The sequence below is a fragment of the Scyliorhinus canicula genome, chromosome 24 (genome assembly GCF_902713615.1).
Source record: "Scyliorhinus canicula chromosome 24, sScyCan1.1, whole genome shotgun sequence".
NCBI lineage: Eukaryota > Metazoa > Chordata > Chondrichthyes > Carcharhiniformes > Scyliorhinidae > Scyliorhinus > Scyliorhinus canicula.
Window position 1 is genome coordinate 20,886,395 of NC_052169.1, and position 18,505 is coordinate 20,904,899.

At 51.9% G+C, this 18,505-nt stretch overlaps 1 protein-coding gene across 4 annotated transcripts in view; it reads left to right on the top strand.

Moving 5' to 3' along the window:
* Positions 1–18,505, top strand: part of LOC119956816 (AP-3 complex subunit beta-2) — a 154,846-nt gene that overhangs the window by 41,561 nt on the left and 94,780 nt on the right. For 2 of the 4 annotated variants that reach the window (XM_038784262.1, XM_038784263.1), the window contains exon 1: positions 8,183–8,421. The exons of the other annotated variants lie outside the window; for them this stretch is intronic. In XM_038784262.1, the coding sequence (XP_038640190.1) occupies positions 8,198–8,421 (224 nt within the window). In that variant the 5' untranslated portion in view covers positions 8,183–8,197. Of the gene's footprint in view, positions 1–8,182; positions 8,422–18,505 lie in introns of those variants that run through there. 4 annotated transcript variants of the gene reach the window in all.

An 18,505-nucleotide genomic window follows, 5' to 3' on the forward strand; every position in this document is an offset into this window, starting at 1 on the left:
GGTGGAAGTGAGGGCTTTAGTGGGTCGGTGCAGACTCGATGGGCCAAATGGCCTCCTTCTGCACCGTATGTTCTACCCAGGGAGCTGGTGGAATTTAAGTTCAATTAAATGTAAAGCCAGTCTCAGAATCAGTGACCATGAAACTATCATCAAGTTTTAACAACCCATCTGGTTCACTAACGTCCTTTAATAATAATCTTTATTGTCACAAGTAGGCTGACATTAACACCGCAATGAAGTTACTGTGAAAAGCCCCTAGTCGGCACATTCCGGCGCCTGTTCGGGTACACGGAGGGAGAATTCAGAATGTCCAATTTACCTAACAGCATGTCTTTCGGGACTAGATATAGAGATAGAGATAGAGAAATACAGCACAGAACAGGCCCTTCGGCCCATGATGTTGTGCCGAACTTTTATCCTAGGTTAATCATAGAATTTTGGACACTAAGGGCAATTTTTCATGGCCAATCCACCCAACCTGCACATCATATCTGGCTTTTAAAGCAGACCGAGGCAGGCCAGCAGCACGGTTCGATTCCCGTACCAGCCTCCCCGAACAGGCGCCAGAATGTGGCGACTAGGGGCTTTTCATAGTAACTTCATTTGAAACCGACTTGTGACAATCAGCGATTTTCATTTCATTGTGGGAGGAAACGTGAGCACCCGGAGGAAACCCACGCAGACACGGGGAGAACGTGCAGACTCCGCACAGACAGCGACCCAAGTCGGGAACCGAACCCAGGTCTCTGGTGCTGTGAAGCAACGGTGCTAACCACTGTGATATCGTGCCGCCCTGCGAAGGAAATCTGCTGTCCTGACTTGGGCTGGCCAAATGTGACTCTTAACCACCCCCTGAAATGAATTAGCCAGCACCCCCGTCCAAGGGCAACAAGTGCTGGCCTTGCCACTGGTGCTGTCAGCCTGGGGCATAAGGCATCTCCCCATCCTGTTAACCTGTCACTGCCCGCCCACAGACTTTGACAGCAGCTTCCAAATCCACGGCCTCTGCCGCCTGGAAGGGCGAGGGCAGCAGGCACATGGGATCACCACCACCTGGAAATTCCCCTCCGAGCAACTCTCCATCCTGAATTGGAAATATGTCGCCATTCCTTCACTGGCGCTGGGTCACAAATCCTGGAACTCCCTCCCTCACAGCACTGTGGGTGTACCTACACCACGCTGACTGCAGCGGTTCGAGATGGTGGCTCATCATTTCCCTCTCGTGGGCAATGAGGGTTGGGTACGAATTGCCTAACTTGCCAGTGACACCCACTTCCCATGAATGAATAAATGGAAACGTCACGGTTACAATTTGCCACACTTCAGTTTGGCAGCATCAGGCAATGTTAATATTGTTTTCTCAAATCTAAATCTGGGGAATTACCATGAAATCGGAGGAGCCTCATAACAAACCCATTCACCTCACTTTTCAGTTTCTTTTACCCCTGCCCTTTGCCATTTGCCCTCTGACCTTCTGTCTATCTATGTGACCTCCTTTAATTCGGTGTGTACTGATCTTTTCCTTTTCTCCCTTGTGTGGCACCGCATCAAAACAATTCCAAGTCCATATAAACCGCATCCGCTGCATTTTCTTTCTCTATCCTCTGTTACTTCAGAGAATTCTCTAAGGTTGATCAGTAGGGCCCGTCCGATAAACGTCCTCAATAACTGGCTTGACCAGCTTCCGACTGAGAATTAGTATTTTAGCCTCATGCTACTTATTCAAGAAATGAGGTATGGCTAACTTCTGTGCCGTTTCTTTGCATTATCCTCTTCTGTTGCTTCTGGGATCTTGCTGTGCACGGTTTGCCAAGTTCCCCATCGTTACAGCAGGGGCTATATTATTTCTTATGTCTGAGTAAAGCTCGTAGTCTTCCAGTTGAAGTAAATGCTTTATTGAGTAAGTTTGTTCTCTCTCCAGAGCTTATACTGGATGTTACATCTGAGCTGTCTGTCTAGGACCTGCTCACTAGTTGCTGTTCTTGTGAAGAGTCAGCTCCTGGCTTTCGTTTGCTTATTTATACATCTCTAGTGCTCCCTCGAGTGGTTACTTAGTTGTAGTGTATTTACATTAACCCCTTGTGTATATGGGACAGCACAGAAGCACAAGTGACTAGCACTGTGGCTTCACAGCGCCAAGGTCCCAGGTTCGATTCCCGACTGGGTCACTGTCTGTGTGGAGTCTGCACGTTCTCCCCGTGTCTGTGTGGGTTTCCTCCGGGTGCTCTGGTTTCCTCCCACAATCCAAAAATGTGCAGGTTAGGTGGATTGGCCTTAGTGTCCAAATAGATAGGGCGGGTTTATTGGGTTATGGGGATAGGGTGGAAGTGAGGGCTTAAGTGGGTCGGTGCAGACTTGATGGGCCGAATGGCCTCCTTCTGCACTCTGTTTTAGAACAGTTTTAGAACAGTACAGCACAGAACAGGCTCTTCAGCCCTCGAAGTTGTGCCGAGCAATGATCACCCTACTCAAGCCCCCTATACCAGTAACCCAACAACACCCCCCTCCCTTAACCTTGTTTTTTTTAGGACACTAAGGGCAATTTAGCATGGCCAATCCACCTAACCCGCACATCTTTGGACTGTGGGAGGAAATCGGAGCACCCGGAGGAAACCCACGCACACACGGGGAGGACGTGCAGACTCCGCACAGACAGTGACCCAGCCGGGAATTGAACCTGGGACCCTGGAGCTGTGAAGCATTTATGCTAACCACCATGCTACCGTGCTGCCACGGTATATAATGTTCTTTATATACAGGGGCTGGTTTAGCTCACAAAGCTAAATCGCTGGCTTTTAAAAGCAGACCAAGCAGGCCAGCAGCACGGTTCGATTCCCGTACCAGCCTCCCCGGACAGGCGCCGGAATGTGGCGACTAGGGGCTTTTCACAGTAACTTCATTGAAGCCTACTCATGACAATAAGCGATTTTCATTTCATTTCATTTTCATATACAGTGATGTAAATCACGACAGGTCCTACATTTCAAAAGTCAGCGGCTGTCAAGCGCTTTGAGGCAGACTGAGGCCATGAAAGGTGCTATATAAATGCAGGCCTTTCCTTCCTTCTGCTTTTTGCCCATAGACGAGAACTGTGTGGGTGACTTTCACGCCAGTAATATCGGCAAAATCTGGGCAGAAAATCTGCCCCAAGGACCGGGATAATTTTTTAAAATAAATTTAGTGTACCCAATCATTTTTCCAATTAAGGGGCAATTTAGCGTGGCCAATCCACCTACCTTGCACGTTTTTGGGTTGTGGGGGTGAAACCCACGCAGACACGGGGAGAATGTGCAAACTCCACACGGACAGTGAACCAGAGCCGGGATCGAACCTGGAACTCAGTGCCGTGAGGCAGTTGTGCTAACCACTAGGCCACCGTGCTGCCCCAGGACCGGGATAATCTTAATAGCTTGCGTTTGTTTTCTCTTTGTTCTCGTCTGTGCCGGATTCCACACTCGGCTAGTCAGAATGGGGCCTAGTCCACAAAGGCAACCAGCCTCTTGGGTCAGGAGAGGGAGGTTCTGCTGATCACTTGGGTGGGGAGGCCTCTTGGAATTAGAACATAGAACATAGAACAGTACAGCGCAGAACAGGCCCTTCGGCCCTCAATGTTGTGCCGAGCAATGATCACCCTACTCAAACCCACGTATCCACCCTATACCCGTAACCCAACAACAACCCCCCCCCCCTTAACCTTACTTTTTAGGACACTACGGGCAATTTAGCCTGGCCAATCCACCTAACCCGCACATCTTTGAACTGTGGGAGGAAACCGGAGCACCCGGAGGAAACCCACGCACACACGGGGAGGACGTGCAGACTCCGCACAGACAGTGACCCAGCCGGGAATCGAACCTGGGACCCTGGAGCTGTGAAGCATTTATGCTAACCACCATGCTACCGTGCTGCCCTTCTCGTCAGTTTTCTTCGGTGCCAGTCAGATCATTTCGAAAGCTTTTCAAACAAGTCATAATGACCGGGAAGGAGGCCATTGGGCCCTCCAGCCCCCATGCTGTCCCTTCGCAGAGCAGCCCGGTCTGTCCCATTCCCTTCCTCTACTGCTCCCTGTGCCGGGAACATTTGAATGACTGAGGGACCGACTTAAATCTGCGCCCAAAGTATCAAAGCTCTCATCCGGCCCATTCAATAAAAACGAAATGCAGTGGATGCCGGGAATCCGAAACGAAAACCAGGAAAATGCCAGAAAAACTCAGCAGGTCTGCGGAGAGGGAACCAAGAGTTCGTGTTTCGAGTCCACGTGACTCCATTCCAGTTCTGAAAAGGAGTCGCGCGGTCTCCAAAGCGTGGGTTGGAATTTTCCAGCCATTGGGATTCCCTATTCCCGCTAACAGCTCAATGGGAAACCCTGTTGACGAGTGTCGGGCCCACTCTCTCCATTAACTCTGCTTCTCTCCGCAGATGCTCCCAGACCTGCTGCGTTTATCTACTATTTTACTGTTATTATTCAGCCGGGATCCTTTTAACATTCTAAATCTGTTTCACAGGCAGAGGACTAGACACGCTCATTAAAAATATTAATTTTTGATAGTTAAATGCGCTGAATTACCAATCTTGTATACATCCGGGAACACCTTTTAATGGTTAAGAGTAAAAAATAAATTGAGTTTGAAGTCTTTGTTTACGATTATCATAATGGATTTTAGTGGCAGCTTGAAGTCTACCCTGACCCCAACCCTTTTCCCAATCCTGACCCTAAATCTTACTCTCCACGCTTACAATAATAATCTTTATTAGTGTCACAGTAGGCTTACATTAACACTTCAGTGAAGTTACTGTAAAAAGCCCCTAGTCGCCACATTCCCCGCCTGTTCGGATACACAGAGGGAGAATTCAGAATGTCCAAATTACCTAACGAGCACGTCTTTCGGGATTTGTGGGAGGAAACCGGAGCACCCGGAGGAGGAAACCCACGGAGAACGTGCAGACTCCGCATAGACGGGGACCCAAGCCGGGAATCGAACCCGGGACCCTGGAGCCGCGAAGCAACAGTGCTAACCACTGTGTTACTGTGCCTTGCCCTAACCTTGAGCCTTATCCTAAGCCTGACCATAACTCTGACACGCCCCCCCACCCGTAAATGGTTTCAAGAAGAAGGTAGATAGGAGGGGAGGTGGGTTTCAGACCAAGGAGAGATCAGCCATGATCTGATTAAATGGCGGAACAGGCTCAAGGAGCTGAATTGCCTAATGTCTACATTCCACCCAGACCCTAAATCTGACCCCTGGCCCTTGCCCTGACCCTAATACCAATGACCCTAATTCTGACCTCTTCCCCCACCCAGCGCCTTGCGCTGACCCTAAATCTGACCCCTTGCACTGACCCTAAATCTGACCCCCTCGCCCGTACCCTAACCCCCACCCTCTGGCCTGCCCCCTCACACTAGCCCCCATCGTGACCAGCACAATTCCAATTGCATTTTGGCCACAGTTTGCCAATTGTGCCCATAGTGAAATTCGATGAGCTGATGATAAACCAGAAACTGTTTGGGCAATGGGCTCATTATTGCGATGCCACACGTTGCTAATCGCCACAAAGCAGTGAGAACCCCCTGTCCTGGCCCACGTCGAACTATCCCCACCACCGACAGCTAATGATCCTGTCGTCCCCTCCGGTCTGTTGGACAGGCCTGTCCGTTGCTGCTGCATAGATAACCACCAGGAGGCGCCACCGTCCCTACCCACTGCGCACGTACTCTGACATTGAGTTTGAGGATGGGCTGGCAGCTTCGGGGTTAATGTCAGGACGATCAAACATGAAGCAGGTGATCCATGGCATTTCTACCTGAGTAACATTGCCATGTCAGCTCACCGACTGCTTACCCGTGCCCCCTCGATTTGGCGAGACCAATATGCTCCTGGATGGTCTCGCATGTTAACCAGGTCCAAGTCAATTACTGAAGCAGAAACCAAGACACCCAGAGTTTATTGATTGTTCGGTCTCATAGCTTTCCTCTCACTCAGCTCAGTGTCCCAGCTATCCCCTATTTTACAAATGTTCAGAGACAAAGCCATCACCATTTATCTTAACCTTCATATTGTGGTTAATCATGGAATCCCTACAGCGCAAGAGGAGGTCATTCGGCCCATCAGGTCTGCACCGACCCGCCAAAAGAACATCTACCTAGGCCCAATCCCCCATCCTATCTCCATAACCGCATCTAACCGCGCCAATCTAAAACTGACCCTTAGCGCCCAATCCACCTAACCTGCACATCTTTGGACTGTGGGAGGAAACCGGAGCCCCCGGAGGAAACCCACGCAGACACTGGGGAGAACGTGCAGACTCCGCAAGGTGTCACCCGAGGCCGGAATTGAACCAGAGTCCCTGGAGCTGTGAGGCAGCAGTGCTCACCACTGTGCCACCCACATTAACATCACGTTCTACCCACCGGCAGCACGGTGGCACAGCAGTTAGCACTGCTGCCTCACAGCGCCAGGGTTCGATTCCCAGCTTGGGCCACAGTCCGTGCGGAGTCTGCACGTTCTCCCCCGTGCCTGCGTGGGTTTCCTCCGGGTGCTCCGGTTTCCTCCCACAAGTCCCGAAAGACGTGCTTGTTGGGTGAATTGGACATTCTGAATTCTCCCTCTCTGTACCCGAACAGGCGCCGAACAGAATGTGGCGACTAGGGGCTTTTCACAGTAACTTAATTGCAGTGTCAATGTAAGCCTACTTGTGACAATGAAGATCATTATTATTAACACCCACCCCGCCCCCAATCTCTCGGTGTCACATTTTAATGCACACTGCCACTGGGAAATGTCTTCGGATGCTAAAGAGGTTGTGAATCCGAGTTACTGTGCTGCTGGGACGGGAGCATTATGTTGGGAGTGCTGCTGTGAGCTTTGGGTGCTGAGGGAGCGAGAGATTGGCGCTGAGCTAAGACTGCCGCAGCTCTGTGTCCCAGACTGATCATTATACAGGAACTCTCTGCTCGGGCAGTGAGTGAGTGAATGGGGGAGATAGCGCAGACCAGACAAGGCTTAAATCTGTCTGATAGGAACCGGGTGGAGACTGATCTCAATCTGATAGCTGTGTTAGCAGTCTGACAGAGTAAGTGTGTGTGTGTCGGTGTGTCTCTGTCTGTTTTCGTGTGTGTGTGTGTAGCGAGAGAGATGGGGGGGGGGGGTGTCAGATTTCTCAGGCAGCTTTTGGTATAATGTTTCTCTCTTTCCCCCCCCCCCCCCCCCAACTCGGGCCAGTCTGTGATGTGATGTGAGGTCTGCGGCTCAGAGGCTGCTCGCACAGCGACTGCTGACTCACACGTCAGTGGGAAGAAAGCTGGTGAGGGGAGGGGAGAGAGAGCGAGAGAGCTTGTAAACGTGGCTGAGGGGGTAGCAGCTGAAAGACGAGGGCTTGTGAGTGAGCAGCTAAGAGAGGGGGAAAGAGGCAGAGAGAGAGAGAGACTGCCACGCAGAAAAGCTGAGGAAAAGACACCAGAAGCAAAGAGAAAGTTACAGATAAATGAGAGGGAGAGTCTCACACATAGAAAAACAGAAAGATAAAGTTAAACACTCCGAAAGAAAGAGCAGACACAGATAGAAAGAGAGAGGCAGGCAGGGATAGATACACAAGACAGAAAAGGAAAGGAACAAAGAGAGACAGGAGGAGATCCAATTATATCTGCATGGAGTGGGAGAGAAGGACACTTGTATAGAGGAAAACAGCAATACAGAGACAGAGTTAGAACGCTAGACAGGGAGAGTGAGAATTACAGACAGACAGTGAGAAGAACACAGTGAGAGGGAGGGAGTGAGAAGAGACAGCGAGAGAAAGAGAGGGAGAGAGAGAGGGGGAGTGAGAAGAGACAGCGAGAGGGAGAGAGAGAAAGAGAGGGGGAGTGAGAAGAGACAGAGGGAGGGAGTGAAAACAGACGAGGAGAGAGAGAGAGAGAGAGGAGGAGGGAGGGAGGGAGGGAGGGAGGGAGTGAGGCCAGAGAAGGCAAGGAGGAGGGAGTGAGGACAGAGAAGGAGAGAGAGGGGGAGGGAGAGAGTGAGGACAGAGGGAGGGAGTGGAGTAACAGAGGCACCAGGAGGGATCAACGTGTTCCTGAGCTTTCACCTCTTCAGGATTTGCTCCAAGTGGAATCTGTGGACTTTCCCATTGATCTGGTTGCGGGGCCGGGCGTGACTGGGCCTGGGGAAGGGGGTGACCTGGTGAGGGGGTCCGGGACCAGGGGATGAAGCCGATGCAGAGACTGCTGCAGCTGCCGGTCTCGGCGGTCAGGCTGCTCAAGCCGCTGTGTCAGGAGGAGGGGCAGAGCCGGGTGCTGAGCCCGGAGGCGGGGCAGCAGAGTTGGTACAACGCGGTGCAGCCGGACGAACTGAAGCTGCTCAAATCCGCCGCGGCGCCGGAGAACCAGGAGGAAGATCCCGCGGAGCCCGGCCCCACACAACCCATCCGGTAGGAACCCCTCCGGCGGCCCCCCCCCTGTCTGCATGGTGAAACCCACATTCCCGCCGGGATACCGGGGGAGCGCGGTACCGCCGTTGCCACCGTTAAAGGGACCCAACAAGAAACTTCCAGGGATGCTGCAGGGCTGCCTGGATTAGGAGGAATATTGGTAAAGCCCCCCCCCCACACCCCTTGAGGCCCCAAACCCTCCGAGTCACCACCCTCCTCCAGCCCCACCACCCTCCGAGTCCCCCTGCTCCAGTCCCACCACCCTCCTCCTCCTCCAGCCCCACCACCCTTCAAGTTCCCCTCCTCCTCCAGCCCCTCCACCCTCCGAGCCCCCTTCCTCCTGCCCCAGGATCCACTGGGTTACCCCCTCCTCCAGCCCCACCATCCTCCCAGTCCCCCCTCCTCCTCCAGCACCTCCACCCTCCGAGCCCCCTTCCTCCTGCCCCAGGATCCACTGGGTTACCCCCTCCTCCAGCCCCACCACCCTCCCAGTCCCTCCTCCTCCTCCAGCCCCACCGCCCTCCGAGATCTCTGCGCCCGCCAGTTTGATCCCTTGAGCATCCCTGGATTTAATCGTTCCACCATTCCTGGCTGTAGCCTCAGCTGCCAGGACCCTAACCTCAGGAATTCGCTCCTCAAACCGCTCAACTTTCGCCTTTTCTCCTTCCAAGACATTGCTTAAAACCTGGATGTCCTGACTCGCCCATTTGACCATTCTCCTAAAACAGGATGACCCCATTTTAAGCAGCGCGCGTGTTCCTTGTAGCGACGACTGAAACTTCTATCGTAGAATCATAGGGCGGTGAGTGGGGAGCCGGTGAACACAGCTACCACATACGGATCAAGCGTGCCGGGTTTGGCTGGCTGTCCGCCCACCCTCTGTCTGACAACCAGTGGAATAACCAACAGAACCGTTACTTTTGAGAAGGCTGATGGCACTGCCGAGGGCCGCACTCCCTCAGCACTCGACTGGGAGCCTCAGCCGAGATTTTGTGTTCAAGCCCCGGAGTAGGGCGTGAACTGACAATCTCCTGACACTCGAGGCGAGAGAGCAAGAACACAAGCGATGAGACTAGACCAGACGGCCTGTCGAGCCTGTTTCCGCCATTGAGCTGATCTTGGGGCCTGCAACTCCATTTTCCCGCCCATTCCTCCTATGCCTCGATTTCCCGGAGAGGTCTCCCTATCCCAGCCTTAAATGTATTCAACAATTTATCCGTAACCCTCTGAGGTAGAGAATTCCAAAGATTCACAACCCATTGAGCAAAGTTAGGGCAGCACGGTAGCATGGTGGTTAGCATAAATGCTTCACAGCTCCAGGGTCCCAGGTTCGATTCCCGGCTGGGTCACTGTCTGTGTGGAGTCTGCACTTCCTCCCCGTGTGTGCGTGGGTTTCCTCCGGGTGCTCCGGTTTCCTCCCACAGTCCAAAGATGTGCGGGTTAGGTGGATTGGCCATGCTAAATTGCCCGTAGTGTAATAGTAAGGTTAAGGGGGGGGTTGTTGGATTACGGGTATAGGGTGGATACGTGGGTTTGAGTAGGGTGATCATTGCTCGGCACAACATCGAGGGCCGAAGGGCCTGTTCTGTGCTGTACTGTTCTATGTTCTATGGTCTATGTTCTAAGTCCTAAACGATCAGCTCCTTGTCCTGAGACTGTTCCGCTGTGTTTTAGATCCCCCCCCCCCCCCTCCCCCCCCCACCACCACCACCACCACCATCAGCGGAAACAATCCCCGTGTCCACCCCCATCAAACCCTTTCAGAATTTTGGAATTTCCTATGGGATTGCGTCTCGTTCTTTGAAACTCCCGAGAACATAGGCCCAATTAACTCGGCCTCTCCTCCGAGGACAATCCCCTCATCCCAGGGATCAATCTAGTGAACCTTCGCTGTACTGACGCCAATGCAAGTTCATCCTTTACTAACTATGAAGGCCAAAACTGCACACAGTATTCAGTTTTTTCAAGTTTGTTCACAGGATGTAGGCATCGCTGGCTAGGCCAGCATTTAGTGCCCATCCCTAACTGCTCGAGAAGGTGGTAGTGGTGCGCCGCCTTGAACTGCTGCAGTCCCTGTGCTGTTAGGAAGGGAGTTTTGACCCAGCGACAGTGAAGGAACGGCCAATTATATTTCCAAGTCAAGATAGTGACCGGTTTGGAAGGGATCTGTACCTGTGGTGGGTTTCGCCCCCACAACCCAAAAGATGTGCAGGTTAGGTGGATTGACCACGCTAAATTGCCCCTTAATTGGAAAAAAAAAATGAATTGGGTACTCCAAATTTATTTTTTAAAAATCCCATACAAGTGGAGCAAGGGTAGCATGGTGGTTAGCATAAATGCTTCACAATTCCAGGGTCCCAGGTTCGATTCCCGGCTGGGTCACTGTCTGTGTGGAGTCTGCACGTCCTCCCCCTGTGTGCGTGGGTTTCCTCCGGGTGCTCCGGTTTCCTCCCACAGTCCAAAGATGTGCGGGTTAGGTGGATTGGCCATGCTAAATTGCCCGTAGTGTCCTAAAAAAAAAGTAAGGTTAATGGGGGGGGTTGTTGGGTTACGGGTATAGGGTGGATACGTGGGTTTGAGTAGGGTGATCATGGCTTGGCACAACATTGAGGGCCGAAGGGCCTGTTCTGTGCTGTACTGTTCTATGTTCTAAAACTTAGAATCATAGAATTTGCAGTGCAAAAGTAGGCCATTCGGCCCATCGAGTCTGCACAGGCTCTTGGAAAGTGCACCATACTTAAGTCCACACCTCCACCCTATCCCAGTAACCCCACCGAACCTCTTTTTGGACAATTTAGCATAGTAAATCCACCTAACCTGCACATCTTTGGACTGTGGGAGGAAACCGGAGCACCCGGAGGAAACCCACGCAGGCACGGGGAGAGCGTGCAGACTCCGCACAGACAGTCACCCGAGGCTGGAATTGAAGCTGGGTCCCTGGAACTGTGAGGCAGCAGTGTTAACCACTCTGCTGCCCAACTTCCTGCGCTCCAAAGTCCCCTTGAAGTCCTGTTTCCCATTGAGCCACTGCCGATTCCTGTTAGCCTGGGCTCAGGGTTTTCGTGGTATTTGTGATGTATCAGGTTCCTGTAACTGACTCCAGCCCCAGACTGAGTGATGGTTTAATTCCAGTTTTATCTTTTGTTTTTCTGGCGTGTTAAGTGCACTCACCTGAGAGTTCCTTGCCCAGAATTAGTATGGGTCCAGCACTGAAGGAGGCCATTCGGCCTGTCTGTATCTGTGCTGGCTCTCCGCATGCGCTGTACACCTACTACCATTCCACTGCCTTCTCCCCCTCGGCCGGCACCCCCCCCCCCCCCCCCCCCCCCCCCACCACCACCACCACCACCACCACCACCAGCAAAACTGCGATACAGTTCCTAGACAGTTGGCAAAACCTCCCATCTCAACGCCAACCGATGCCGGCCGCTGTTTCTATCAGCCTCTCTTCCATTTTCTGACACATTTAAGCTTTACGCGGGCCTGAACCTTTCAGTCATTCATGAGATGTGGGCGTCATTAGCGAGGCCACCACCTGTTGCCCATCCTGAATTGCCCTTTGAGGGCAGTTAGGAGCCAGCCGCATTTCCGTGAGTCACTTGTCGGCCAGAACTGGTCAAGGCAGCGGATGTCCTTCTCTACAGGACATTAGTGAACCAAATGTTTTTTTTTTAAAATATTTTTATTGAAGCATTTGCAAAATTTTTATAACAAACAAACAAAACAATAATAACATAAACATCAAAATGGTAAACTAGACATTTCCCACCCAACCCCTTCTGTACATCCCTTAACCATATTGCACCTACTGACATTTTCATTTTCCCCGAGAAAGTCGACGAACGGCTGCCACCTCCCGGAGAACCCCAGCATTGACCCCCCCCCCCCCCCCCCCCTCAAGGCCAACGTTATTTTCTCCAGCTTGGGAAACCCAGCCATGTCACTGACCCAAGTATCCACACTCGGTGGGGGGGGGGGGGGGGGGGGCTTCGAGTCCCTCCACGTTAACAGGATCCGTCTCCGGGCTACCAGGGAGGCAAAGGCCAGAACGTCGGCCTCTTTCAAATGTTTTTTTTTTAATGACCATCGCGGAGAGCTCCACGGTTACCGTTACTGGGTTTTTAAAAAAAATTGTTAAAAAAATTCCACCAATTTGGTGGAATGGTTGGGTTACGGGTATAGGGTGGATACGTGGGTTTGAGTAGGGTGATCATGGCTCGGCACAACATTGAGGGCCGAAGGGCCTGTTCTGTGCTGTACTGTTCTATGTTCTATGTTCTAATTGCGGTGGTGGGATTTGAATCTGTGCCCCCAGAGAATGAGCGTGGGTCTCGGCCTTGCTGGTGGAGTGACGCCGCCATCTGCCCTATTCAGCATTCACTCACGGTTGTACAGCCAGATTGCCGCCACTTCCATCTCAAACAGTCAGATTGACTTCCCTCACTTCAATTGACGCCGAGATTAAGAGGGTGGCAATTAACCGGAATGTTCTGCAGCAGCAAATGTGTTGCATTTCCAAGAATATCCATTAACATTCCCCAGACCTGTAATCACCAGCAACATAGCGCAATTTGTCATGCTCCTGTACATCGCAGATTGGATAATAATGCACTTCCTGGATGGAGATGTTGGTCAACATGATGTGAGTGAGGCGGTTTTATGTTGGCCTTGCAGATCCGATGCTGCCCAAGGAGAAAAGCTCATTTTTGGCATGTGATTTTTCTGTAAAAATTTTTTGTTGTCGTTGAAACAAGTATCTGCTGAGGCGAATTAGCGTGCAGTTTTCAGCCACCCGCCACCGCCATTGTCCAGCTCTCGCTGACTACAGGGAGCTAGGTGCGTTTCTGAGGGGAAAGTTCCTGGCAAAAAACTCCCCTCCGGTTCATCCACCACCCCGGGAGTCCACTCCTGATGCTGGCCAGTCAGCCATGACAGGGCGGTGGGGGAGACAAATTTTCCGGGCCCTTGTCTCCATGGGGATGACTGTTCCCCATACGCAGAGGCCTGGTAATGGGGGGAGGATGAGCGACGGAGATCCAGTCATTTCCACTGGGCCTCGGTGTTTGCCTTACCGGTTGTGCCACCCTTGGGGAATGCTAGGCCGAGATTGGGGCAACCAAACAGGGGAAGGGGGGGGATTGTTGCTGTGCGCGTGGGGAGTTGCGGGGTGAGGGGCTGAAGGCCGTTTTGTTCTTTTGGCCTGCAGGCTGTGGTTCATTTGCCAACAAAGGCCGCTGCTAGCCCGACAGGACGGTCAGGGCCTGGAGTCTCCGGCCAATAAAGATTAATCCGGATCTTCTTCACTCCATCAAATTGGAAAACAAAATGATGTCTCTTCACATATCCTTGGAAAATTAGTTCCAGAAAATGAGGGGGAAATGGCTGTTTTTTTTTTCAGGGCCTTTGGAAAGCGGGATCATGGAATTATAGAATTTACAGTGCAGAAGGAGGCCATTCGGCCCATCGAGTCTGCACCGGCTCCTGGAAAGAGCACCCTACCCAAGGTCAACACCTCCACCCTATCCCCATAACCCAGTAACCCCACCCAACACTAAGGGCAATTTTGGACACTAAGGGGCAATTTATCATGGCCAATCCACCTGACCCGCACATCTTTGGACTGTGGGAGGAAACCGGAGCACCCGGAGGAAACCCACGCACACACGGGGAGGATGCGCAGACTCCGCACAGACAGTGACCCAAGCCGGGAATCGATCCTGGGACCCTGGAGCTGTGAAGCAATTGTGCTAACCACTATGCTACTGTGCTGCCCGTGGGGCCACCTTGATGAAGCCTCCAGGAATATGGCCAGTCAGAGTTGGCACCTCCTTAATTCGGCCTGCAAATCCAATCCGGTTTTCCCGGTTTCCAATCACGACGCCCAGGCGCCACCCGATGGGGTCGGAGGTCATTATCTGCCATCTAAAGATTCTTTCCTCCGCTCACTCACAGAGATATTCAACAAGTCCCTGACCTCACCCCATTTAGCTCAGAACAATTCAAGAGAAACTTTAAACAGAAGCTGTCGCAGCAAGAGCATTTCTGAGAGGGACGATGACCTGTTGACCTCAAAGTGGTAAAACTTATCCAGTGTTTGTTCTGCTCTGGGATCAGACAAGGCGGGGGAGCTGAAAATGTACAGTGTGTGTGTGTATGTGTACACATCTCTCGGAGTCAGGGTCAAACATGTGGGGGTGGATTTGCACGATATCTTAGTGTGAATTGTCTGTTCAGGGTCAAATGGTTTGCTGCAGGCGCCTTTGTTGAGTCAAGGCTTAGATAAAGTACCTGGCCACATTTGAGGAATGCATAAGGAGGCCATTCAGCCCCTCAAGCCTGAGCCATCACTCAATTCCACCTGATCTCTACCTTGATCCCATTTACCCACATTTGCCCCAATCTCTTGACGTCCTCACCAAACCGAAGGGTAGACGGTGGAGCGGTGGGGGTGATGTCACAGGATTCGAAATCCAGAGGCCCAGGCTGATGCTCGAGGAGGAGGGGGGGGGGGGGGGGTAGATCGGCACTGTAGCACAGTGGTTAGCACAGTTGCCTCACAGCTCCAGGGACCCAGGTTCGATTCCCGGCTCACGTCACTGTCTGTGCGGAGTCTGCACGTTCTCCCCGTGTCTGCGTGGGTTTCCTCCGGGTGCTCCGGTTTCCTCCCACAAGTCCAAAGATTTGCAGGTTAGGTGGATTGGCCGTGCTGAATTGCCCTCGGGTTGGGTGGGGTTGCTGGGTTACGGGGATAGGGTGGAGATGTGGGCTTGGGTAGGGTGCTCTTTCCAAGAGCCGGTGCAGGCTCGACGGGCCGAATGGCCTCCTTCTGCACTGTAAATTCTATGATCTGGGCCGCTCCTCCGGGCTGAAGCCAAATCTGAGGAGAGTTAGAAATAATATCGTCGTGAAAGGACTTGCATTTCTGTCGCCCCTCTCACAACCCCAAAAGCGCTTTCCGGCCAATTGAGCACTGACTAAAGTTGTCAGGTAAGAAACCCGTCAGCAACTTTGTGCACAGCAAGCTCCCACAAACAGCAATGAGATAATGGTGAGATAATCCATCTTTGTGATGTTCCTTGAGGGGTAAATAGTGGTCAGCACGGTGGGGGGAATCGGCCAGTTGTTTGAAGCGTCCCGTGGGATCTGTCGCAGCCACCCGAGGGGGCACTCGGGCTTTGGAAAGATACAATGGATCAATAGCCAGAACAGTTTTGTAACAGAAGGTGGGTGGGTGGTCTTGGCCAGGCCCGTATTTATTGCCCGTCCCCGATGGCCTTCAAGAAGGAGGTGGTGACGGATTGAATGATAGAAGCTCCTAATGAATGGTGTGAACAGCTACAGTTGAAGTCGCACTGGCTACAGAGCACGAGGAGGCCATTTGGCCCTCGTATCTGCACCGTCCCTCCAAAAGAACATTCTCCCGCCTTTTCCCCGGACCCCTGCACATTGTTTGATTCATTTTGGGGGGAATAACAAGAAGACAGAGTACTGGACTAATGGGAAAATTCTTGGTAGTGTGGATGAGCAGAGAGATCTCGGTGTCCACGTACATAGATCCCTGAAAGTTGCCACCCAGGTTGATAGGGTTGTTAAGAAGGCGTACGGTGTGTTAGCTTTTATTGGTAGAGGGATTGAGTTTCGGAGCCATGAGGTCATGTTGCAGTTGTACAAAACGCTGGTGCGGCTGCATTTGGAGTATTGCGTACAGTTCTGGTCGCCGCATTATAGGAAGGATGTGGAAGCTTTGGAAAGGGTACAGAGGAGATTTACCAGGATGTTGCCTGGTATGGAGGGAAAATCTTATGAGGGAAAGCTGAGGGACTTGAGGCTGTTTTTGTTAGAGAGAAGAAGGTTAAGAGGTGACTTAATTGAGGCATACAAGATGATCAGAGGATTAGATAGGGTGGACAGTGCGAGCCTTTTTCCTCGGATGGTGATGTCCAGCACGAGGGGACATAGCTTTAAATTGAGGGGAGATAGATATAGGACAGATGTCAGAGGTAGGTTCTTTACTCAGAGAGTAGTAAGGGCGTGGAATGCCCTGCCTGCAACAGTAGTGGACTGGCCAACACTAAACGCTTTCAAATGGCCATTGGATAGGCATATGGACGATAAGGGAATAGTGTAGATGGGCTTTAGAGGGGTTTCACAGGACGGCGCAACATCGAGGGCCGAAGGGCCTGTACTGCGCTGTAATGTTTTATGTTTCTATTCAAATAATCATCTAATTCCTTCGAATGCCTCGATTGAACCTGCCTCCACCACACTTCCAGACCGCGCATTCCACACCCCACTCGCTGGGTGAAAACGTTTTTTCTCACATTGCATTTGCTTCTTCTGCAAATCACTTTAAATCTGTGCCCCTCTCGTTTTTGATCTTTTTAATAATAATAATAATAATAATCACTTATTGTCACAATTAGGTTTCAATAAAGTTACTGTGACAAGCAGGAACAGCTTTTCCCCATCTGCTCTGTCCAGTCCCCTCATGATTGTAAACACCTCTATCAAATCTAAAGTTGAGGGTCTCAGGAATCATAGAATCCTAGAATTGACAGCGCAGAAGGAGGCCATTCGGCCCATCGAGTCTCCGCCGGCCCTTGGGAAGAGCACCCTATCTAAGCCCATACCTCCACCCTATCCCCATAACCCGCCCCCCCCCCCAACCTTTTTATGGGACACTAAAGGCAATTTAGCACGGCCAATCCACCTAACCTGCATGTCTTTGGACTGTGGGAGGAAACTTGAGCACCCGGAGGAAACCCACGCACACACGGGGAGAACGTGCAGACTCCACACAGACGGTACCCATCGAACCTGGGACCCTGGAGCTGTGAAGCAACTGTGCTAACCACTGTGCTACCGTGTAGGAGATTACACTCTGAATATTGTTTTTTTGGGAAATGTTTTTTATTGAGTTTTCATATTTTACATCCAACAAATTACAAATTATTAGAAAAAAACACACAAAAATTAACATGTATATTTACAGGTAAGCATCTTCATAATAACAACTGTGGCCGCCCCCTTTAACCGGCATACGTATTTTACATTCCCCCCCCCCCCCCCAAATCCCATCCATCTTCCCCTGATTCTTGGCCACCCGACTATTCTTCCTCTTGTACGTTGGCCACAAACAGGTCCCGGAACAATTGCATGAATGGCTCCCACATTCTGTGGAAGCCGTTGTCTGACCCTCGGATGGCGAATTTGATTTTCTCCATTTGGAGAGATTCCGAGAGGTCGGACAGCCAGCCTGCAGCTCTGGGTGGTGCTGCTGACCGCCAGCCCAACAGGATTCTACGGCGGGCGATCAGGGAGGCAAAGGCAAGGGCGTCCGCCCTCCTCCCCAGGAATAGATCTGGCTGGTCTGAAACCCCGAAGACCGCCATTATCGGGCATGGCTCCACCCTCGCCCCCACCACTTTGGACATAGCCTCGAAGAAGGCTGTCCAGTACTCCACAAGTCTGGGGCAAGACCAGAACATGTGGCCGTGGTTGGCCGGGCCTCTTTGGCACCGCTCGCATCTGTCCTCCACCTCCGGGAAGAACCTACTCATACGGTTTCTTGTTAAGTGGGCTCTATGTACCACTTTTAGCTGCGTCAGGCTGAGCCTTGCACACGTGGAGGTGGAGTTGACCCTATGCAGTGCTTCGCTCCAGAGTCCCCACCCTATCTCAATCCCCAGGTCATCCTCCCATTTCCTTCTTGTTGCGTCCAGTACGGTGTCGGCCCTTTTTACCAGTCGGTCATACATGTCGCTACAGTTCCCTTTATCTAGGATACTTGCGTCCAGTAGGTCTTCCAGTAGTGTCTGTCGTGGCGGTTGTGGGTACGTCCTTGTCTCCTTTAGTAAGAAGTTTTTGAGCTGCAGATACCGTAGCTCATTCCCCCTGGCTAGCCGAAATTTCTCTGTCAGTTCGTCCAGTGTTGCGATCCTGTCGTCCGTGTATAGGTCCCTGACTGTCAGTGACCCTCCGTCCTGCCTCCACCTTTTGAAGGTGGCGTCAGTCAGTGCTGATGTGAACCTATGGTTGTTGCAGATGGGAGCCTTGTCCGACATTTTGGTCAGGCCAAATTGCT